The sequence below is a fragment of the Lipotes vexillifer genome, unplaced genomic scaffold, assembly GCF_000442215.2.
Source record: "Lipotes vexillifer unplaced genomic scaffold, Lipotes_vexillifer_v1.1 scaffold536, whole genome shotgun sequence".
Lineage (NCBI taxonomy): Eukaryota > Metazoa > Chordata > Mammalia > Artiodactyla > Lipotidae > Lipotes > Lipotes vexillifer.
Genome location: NW_006775074.1, coordinates 1030476 through 1039075, shown reverse-complemented (window position 1 = coordinate 1039075; position 8600 = coordinate 1030476). Strand labels below are relative to the sequence as shown.

Genomic DNA, 8600 nt, shown 5'->3' with positions numbered 1-8600 from the left:
GAGAGAGAGAGAGAGAGAGAGAGAGAGAGAGAGAGAGAGAGAGAGAGTGTGTGTGTGTGTGTGTGTATGTGTGTCTGTATGTTCACTCTGCTAGTCAAGAGTTGAGATATTACTAGAGGAGATAAGACGTGCATGTCTGTACAACATGGTTGAAGGTGATTATCTGTCTCTGATGGCTTTAAAGGGCTCTGGGAGTTGAGTGGGGACAGTTTCATGCAGAGGGTGATATCTGAGCTGGGCTTTGAAGGATGGGCCATGGAGGTGGACGTGGAGGGGCATTGACTTTAACAAGTATTGGAGAGAGGGCCCCCATGGCGGAGGGATTGATGTGAGGAAAGGCACAGATTTAGGAGCAGATGGGGCCTGTGCAAGCCACAGCAATAATTAGGTTGGATTGGAGCATCGGTTTGGATTTGGCTTCTGGGTGGCGGGGAACCAATGAATAAATGTTGAGCCAAGGGAGTGTCAACATCAGAACTGAGCTTGAGGGTGAATGATCTGGCAGCAGTTTAAAAAGGTGGAGGAAGGAGACCGGAAGCTGTCCTTACTGGAAGACTGCTAGGAAAGTACATAAAACACCTGTTTGCCTCCCAAAATTATTGGTTTTTTCTTCCAGTTTTACTGAGGTATCACTAACAGACAGCACTGTATAAGTTTAAGGTGTACAGGGTAATGATTTGACTTACATGCATCCTGAAATGATCACCACAGTAAGTTTAGTGAACACCCATTGTCTCATACAGATACAAAATAAAAGGAAAAACAATTTTTCTTTGTGATGAGAACTCTTAGGATTTGCTCTCTTAACCACTTTCATATAGAACGTACAGCAGTGTTCATTATATGTGTCATGTCGCACGTTACGTCCCTCACACTTATTTACCTTATAACCGGAAGTTTGTACATTTGACAGCCTTCATCCAGTTCCCCCGTCCCACATCTTACGCCTCTGGTAACCACAAATCTGATCTCTTTTTCTATGAGTTTGTTTGTTTGTGAGTACAATTGACCTACAGCCCTGCGCTAGTTCCTGGTGCACAACAGAGTGATTTCGACATTTTTATCCGTTACAAAATCATCACCCCCCCAATATCATTTAGAAGAGTAAATGAGATAAAGGATGTGGAGTTAACAATTGGAGGTGAATCACGATGGTCCAGGTCCCGAACATCCTAGTTGCATGCTGCAGCTGAGCCTCCTGACATGGGTGCTTTTAGGCCAGGTTAGGCTGTCAGGCCCTGGGGGAAGGTGTGGGGCTGCACAGCCCAGCTCGGGCAGGTCCCTGCACCCTCCCGCTTGGACCTCCTGCAGGTCCCTCCCTTTACTCCTGCCCCTGCCTGGCTCTTGACTTCCTTTGTTTTCCGTTTCTGGCCTGGGAATATCCAATACCCGGGGCTTGATCTGCTCCTTTTCTCAGATTTGACCTTGACCCTTGCTAGGAAGCTCTGCCCATGCTGGTTAGTTGGAGTAACCAAGTGTTCAAACCACCCTGCCCCACCAGGCTCCTGGGACCTCCAACAGCTCGGCCTTGTTGGAGTGACTGGTCCAGAGAGGAGCATTTTAAGAGACTGAGAGTTAGATACACATTCAAATTCTGATGCTACCACTGACTTCCTTGGGTGAGGGATTGCTGAATTACTGTGAGCTTCGGTTTCCTCCAGGGTAAAATGAAGATAAGACCTATCTATCTGTCTATTCCCCTCCCTCGATTTGGTTGTGAGGTTTAAATGAGGTAATGTAATGATTTAAAGGTGGCGTGGTGTCCTGTGAATATTGGTTGTCTTTTCTTCTCATCTTCCATTCCAGATGAAGAATATTTACTTAGGAGCGCAACGTGTGCTCAACCTCCGTCTGTAGACTCTGTTAAATTTCCTTTCTTCTTCGTTTGCAAAAGCTTTGGTGTGAAAAAGTTGAGTTATTTATGCTCCAGCAGTTTCCATCACTGCCCTGGGGGAGGCCCCTGACGTCCCAGGACAACTTGAAGCACTTTTCCTATGGAAAGAAGGTTACTAGATGCTGGCTATATGCACGAGGACTACAGGCCAGACGGGTTTCCATGAAATCCTAACAGCATTGCCCCCTTTCAGAGAATGTGTTTGGACAGATGCTGCTAAGCAAGCATCTTGCCAGAAACCATCCATCTATAACCTGGGGCCTGTGTGTCCTTCTTACAGTACCTGCTGTTTTATGCCCAGTAAGCCTTGGTGTCTGGGCCTCATTAGAAGCATTTGACAGAGGAATACTGATGCAAGAGCAGAGTAAGGCTAGCCCCGGGGTCCTGTGCTATCCTGATTGCTCTATTTTTTATAAAACGTAAGAACTCAAGTTTAATGGGATAAGAGTTGGAAGGGACCTTCAATGTCTTTCCCACCCCCAGCTCATATTTAAACCATTTCTGGTTGGCAAGAAGTTACCCTATTAGAGGATGCTTTCAGAAAGTGTGTGACTTTTCACAGTCATCTCCAAGGGCTCTATCTGAGAAGTCCCTTCTTGACGTCTGTGGGCATAAAGGCACCTGATGCAGAAGCGGGGGTGCTCACAGCCTGGCCTGTTGCACCCCCTTCACCACAAGAATCTACTCTCCAGACAACATACCCATCACTACCCTCTTCGGTCACAAGTATAAAGGCCGACCCCTCACCAAAGGAGGGCAACCCTTTGAAGCTTTTTATGTCCCTCATAAAGGGACCAGGGAAGTCCAGCTCGGTGTCTTCCTACTGTCCTGTCCTCTCTGCAGGGTGGGAGGGAGAATGGTGGGCACCCCCCTCCCCCATCTTTAAAGCTGTAACAGAATCTGCTAGCCACTTGGTACAGAAGGATGTGCCGTGTGCACCTGCCGGGAACCAGGTACACTACTCGGAATCTAGACATTAACGCCATCCCCATTTGGAGATCCCTGGCTTTGTAAGTAAGTGACCTGAGGTCACCCAGCTGTGAGGGTCAGAGTTAGGTTTAGATGCAGCTAACATCAGAGCCCAGGCACTTGGCAGTCTCCCGCTGTGCAGGCTGTGGAAGAGAGTGTGTCAGCTGTCCCCCAGCAGCTGGTCCCTGTGCCTGGAAGGGACACATGTTCCTGTACCTGCTTGATGGGGCAGGGGAGTGGGGCTGGGCTCAGGGCTGCCAGGACAGGCTCAGCACCAGGCCCTCTGCCTGCTGGCAAGGAGGGGAGACACACCTTCAGCCCTGCACCCTGAAAGTCCTACTGGCCTGTTTCCCACGGTGGCCCATGTGAGTCGGGAGGCACTCAGGGGCATGAAGAATCTTCCAGGTAGTAACGGTAGCCTTTGCGGAGCAATGTAGTTCTCAGTTTGCAGAGGAGAAAACCGAGGTCCAGAGCTCCTTCCCAGAAGAGCAAGTTAACGGCAGAGCCTCCAGTGGGACCCAGCTCTCCTGGTTTCCCATCCCGCGCCCATCTCCCTGCCTGCAGGTTTGCAGTTTGGAGCATCTGCCTGCTGAATGGAAACCACTTGGGCTGCAGTTTGGGCCTGTGCCTTCTTTTTTCTTAGAGGAGTTGGAAAACGGTCGATTTGCCGTCCAGTGGTGTATTACCAAATGTTCCATCAGCCTTCTCGTCCTCAGGCTGAATGTCCTTTGTTTCTTTGCTCTAAAAAGGACTCCTTTTCTGGCTCAATTTTCTGCATTGACTCTTCTCTTCGCTTCCTACTCCCCGCCCTGTAACGCTTTCCTTTCTCTCAGTCCTCACCCCAAATTAAACCAACTCAGCGTGTTTCCTTTGCACATGTTTGGCTCTGGTTCCTTTCCTGCTCACTTTTCCTTTATGATGGTTTCACTTCTTTCAAAGGTTTTTCCCCACCTGAGCCCAAGCTGCTGTCATGACCAGTGTTGGCCAGAAAGCTCGCAAATATTCAGCTTTACTGCAGACTTGGGGGTTTGGTTTTGGTGCTGGCCTCGCTCCTGTAGTGGTGTTTGGTGACTTAGCAAACACCTGAAAGTCTGAGGCAGGGAGGGAGGGATTATGGGTGGGGCAGGAGGGGTCCAGACACCTGCGCTTTCATTTACTTGGAACAATCTGTTCTTGCTTCTTAGGTACCCAAATAAGCTGCTTCTCTCCCAGTTCTTTCTCGTGGCGTCAGGCCTCCTTCGTGGACTCTTATTGTTGGGCAGCCGTCCAGCAGAAGGACTCCTTGCAGGGTGACTCTGGAAACCTTCCATTGTGTCTGCATAAGGTAACTGGGGACATTGCAAATCTCACCTGTTTGCTTTATAGACGTGGGAACTGAGGCCCAGAGAGGCTGCACCAGTCCAAAGCCACATGGATGCATGTGGCCAACCAGGGCTGTAACTCAGATCGTAAAACTGTAGCACATTAAAATCAGAAGGAACCTTAGAGATTACTTGGTCCAGCAGCTTCCTTGAGCAGATGGGAAACTGAGGCGCTCCTTGATTTTAGCTCCATAGTGGCCGGCACCTCATGTGTCTCGGTGGCCTTTCTACCCTTGATGCCCAGCGGTGTCTGAACCATACGAGGCTCTCAGTACATTTTTTATGCCTCAGTGAGCTTTGTTAGAGAACAGCAGAGTTGGGACTCAGAGCTTCGGCCAGTTCCTATTCCACCACACACAAGGTCTCTTGGAAAAAGTAAGGACCAACGTAGAGGTCAGTAGCTTCCAGCACATGTGTTACTGCAGCATCGAGAAGCCCAGGGATGATTCCATCTGGGGGTATTGATGGCAGCACGGCTTTTGGAATACATGCCTTTGCTTTCTGATGGGTCCACATGCTGCGAGGAAGGGGAGATGCTACCTGGGAGACACCAATGTCCTGCAGAGAAGAGGAGCAGGTCAGCAGCTCCGTGGTCGGGGGAGTGTGGAGGCAGGGCTCACAAAGGCTGGGCGGTGTGGAACTTGGGCCAGAGTCGGCAGTTTTGTGCAGGAGGACGTTCTCTGGGTAGTGAAGCAGCTCCGCTGGGTCTCCTCCATACTTGTGAAAGTAGGACTTTGTTTCAGCCCGTCATTACTTTCAGCCACTGGTTCTTTTGTTCATCATGAAAATGAATAGAATGTTTGTGCATCTTCAGCATCCAACAAGGAAAGCATGGTATGTTAGCTTTTTTATTTATTTATTTGTTTGTTTGTTTATTTATTTATTTGTTTGTTTATTTTTGGCTCCGTTGGGTCTTCGTCGCTGCATGCAGGCTTTCTCTAGCTGTGGCGAGCGGGGGCTATTCTTTGTTGCGGCGCGCGGGCTTCTCATTGCAGTGGCTTCTCTTGTTGCAGAGCATGGGCCCTAGGCATGCGGGCTTCAGTAGATGTGGCACATGGGCTCAGTAGTTGTGGTGCGTGGGCTTAGTTGCTCCGCAGCATGTGGGATCTCCCCAGACCAGGGCTCAAACCCGCATCCCTTGCATGGGCAGGTGGATTCTTAACCACTGCGCCACCCAGGAAGTCCCGGTATGTTAGCTTCTAAAAAGCCAGACTGATGTTTGTTTGACGCTCTCCTGCCTCGACCTGTTGCTGAACACACAGTCAGCATACGTTTTTATAAAGAACAGTTTAAGTCCTTTGCTGTGACTCAGGCTTGTTTCCCTCATGTTTATGTATTGCGTGCCATTTGGCACAATGATGCCCTCCACTGACTCCTTTCTTCTTTGGGGTTGGGCTTTTCTCTTTGACTTTCGGCCTTAGCGTCAGTTGGGTCCTCATCAACTTTGCCTGACGTAGTAGCCCAGGCAGCAAGTAATAAGGATCTTCCATATGAATGGGCACAGTTCTAGAAACTGAACATCTTTGTTTGCAAATCTAAATGCACGCTGTTGTAGTTTAAATCTGTTTGTTTTAATGGTCTTCTGAGAATGGAAAGTTGTAATCAGTGGCTGGGCTGGAGCCTGATGGATCCACAGAAGAAGAATGTATATTCTGGGATTGTCCAATGTAAGAGTTGGCAGGGACGTTAGAGACTGCAAAACCTTTAGAACAGGAAGAAATTCAAAGATTGTGATCCAAATGCATTTTACACGCGAGGATAAGGACACCTTGAGAGGTCACGCCCAGGAGTCACAGGACTTGTTGCTGGCTATAAGATGAGAAGCATGTCTCTGGGCTCCCACTATCTCTGCAGGATAGGAGGGGAAGTCTTATAGAGCAGCGTGGGTAGTCAAGCTTAAGTTTTCGATGTTAGTGAAAGATGAAGGAGCTCTCTTTCTGGTGATGATAGTCTAGCTTGTTTTGGTGGAAGTTTGGCTGAGGATCTGAGCAGAGTTCTTGCCAGAGTCACAGAGCTGGAGACAAAAATTGAATAGCCCAAGTTGGAAGGACCCTGGTCAACACCGTAGGCTTGAAAGGCCATCGCTGAGGAGTGGGGGGTGATCCAGAGTTCAGCCAGCCCTCATAGGGTCTAGAGTCTTGGTTCAGAGCATTTCAGTATCGACTGAATGAAGAACATTTGGGATTGTCAGTGTCTCTAGTCCACCTGCCAGCCAGAGGCAAAAACAAGCCAGTCCTCGCTGGAGGAAGTAACTTCATCCAGAGCCTCAGATTCTCGCTCCGGTTTTTCACCTGTGATGTTCAGCACTCAATCAAAAATAACCAGAGTACGAGAGAAAACCCTGAACTAGAAACAGACCCACAGGAGATCCAGATAGAGTAGGAGGATCTTACCTGGATAAGTGTGACTTTCTTAGCCAGGCCAGATTCTGTAATCACAGCTGCCTTATTTTCACATTGATGCATGCCTTTTCAAGTGGTGTGCGTATGTGAGAAAGTATACACATCGTAAGATTCACCGTTTTAGCCGTTTTTAGGTGTGCAGTAGTGGCATTAAGTACATTCACATTGTTGTGCAGCCATCATCACCATCCATCTGAACTTTTTCGTCTTCCCAAACTGACACTCTGTACTCATTAAACACTAACTCCCTGTCTCCCCTTCCCCAACCCTGGCAACCACCACTCTGCTGTCTGTCTCTTTGAGTCTGTCTGCTCTGGGTACCTCATATCAGTGGAATCAAATAATATTTGTTCTTTTGTGTCTGGCTTATTTCACTTAGCCTAATGTTTTCAAGTTTCACCCATGTTGTAAAATGCATCGGAATCCCCTTCCTCTTAAAGGCTGAATAATATTCCATTGTATGTATACGCTACATTTTGTTTATCCATTCATCCGTCAGTGGATACTTGAGTCGCTTCCACCTCCTGGCTTTTGTGAATAATGCTGCTGTGAACATGGGTGTATAGATATCTGTTCGAGTCCCTGCTTTCGGTTCTTTTGAGTACCTGCCCAAATGTTGGGTTGTTGGATTCTTTTTCAAGTTTAGAAAGCTTTTCCTGTTGGTGTTCTTTTGGCCTCTACACACTCAGTGTACTCATGACTCTTCAGCTGGCTGGGACCATCTCCTCCAGGCTCCTCATTTCACAGAGCGGATGCGGAGGACAACGGCAGGCGATTGTCCAAAGTCCCATGGCCAGATGGGTTGAGCACAGGGCCTCTGTCAGATTTCAGGTGTTTTCTACATGTGAAAAGGTGCAGGTTTGATTTGTGTGGCTTCAGAAATCTAGACTCTCACCTGTTAGTGAAAGTTACCAGTTGGTGAACTTTAGCTCGGCACCAAGAGGGTCTTTCCAGCAGAAGAGCTGTCCAGTGGGGCAGCCCACTGTTGACCCAGGAGGTCCTTAATTCAGAGTGGACGTGAAGATGTGTGTCGTCTTCCCATATCTTTACTCCTCACTCTGTCTGTGCTTCCGTCATGTAAAATCCCGCCTCCTTAGATTAGTTCTTCGTTCTCGACACCGAGTTACATCATCCCCACCCCCTCATTCATTCAGGACTTTGGTAAGAGTTCTTTACCCTAGGGTGCCTTCTGTGTCCTGCCAGATACACATCTGATGCACCATTCTCTGTCTCCAAGGACTTTCACCCCCTTTCCACTTGTCACCGTTCCGGTGGATGCCTCGCTCTGTGTGCCTCATTACCTGGAGCTACGTTAGGACATCCCACTCCCTACTACCACCTCTTGCCCTCCAAGGCCCTCCCCCACCCCCTTCAGAGCAGACGGAAGCTCGGACACGAGAACACCCTCAGCTCCCTGCCATCACACGTCCCCGATGTCCCCACGCAGCACCAGCCTTCTCTGTCCTTTTGGTGAATGGATGAGGCCCCTTCTCCCGAATGAAGCTGCTCTCCTGTGTGACCCACTGTGCTCTGGATCCCCCTCCCTGGCTGCAGGAACACCTCCTCCCCATCTTTCTCCTCTGCATCCTCAACCCGTCCCTTCTCGCAGGCTCTCTTCCCACTGACATTTTAGCATGTCCGTCTCCACCAAACTGGTCTTGCCCAGGGTCACCTACGACATCCGTGTTGCTAAGTTAATTCTCACTCGCTGGGGCTTATGCTACTTGGCTTCTCTCTGACATCCAGTCCGGTGGACCACGCCCTCCTGCAGATGCTGTCTTGACTCTCCGGTTAGAGTCTCCCTTTGTCCATTTCTGAGAAGCTGGAGTTCTGTCCTAGGCCACCTCCTCTGCACCCCCTCCCTGGACCATTTCATGTCCCTGGTTTCAGTTTCTTTCCGTGGGCTGTTCACAGCCTGGTCTTTGTCTCCAACCCAGCCTTCTCTCTCTCTCTCTCTCTCTTTTTTTTTTTTTT

At 49.1% G+C, this 8600-nt stretch overlaps 1 protein-coding gene across 1 annotated transcript in view; it reads left to right on the top strand.

The window, feature by feature from the left end:
- PANX1 (pannexin 1) overlaps window positions 1–8600 on the top strand; it is a 39045-nt gene that overhangs the window by 19781 nt on the left and 10664 nt on the right. Inside the window, exon 2 of the mRNA XM_007449645.1 lies at window positions 4048–4187. Coding sequence (XP_007449707.1) covers window positions 4048–4187 — 140 coding nt within the window. The remainder of the gene's footprint in view (window positions 1–4047; window positions 4188–8600) is intronic.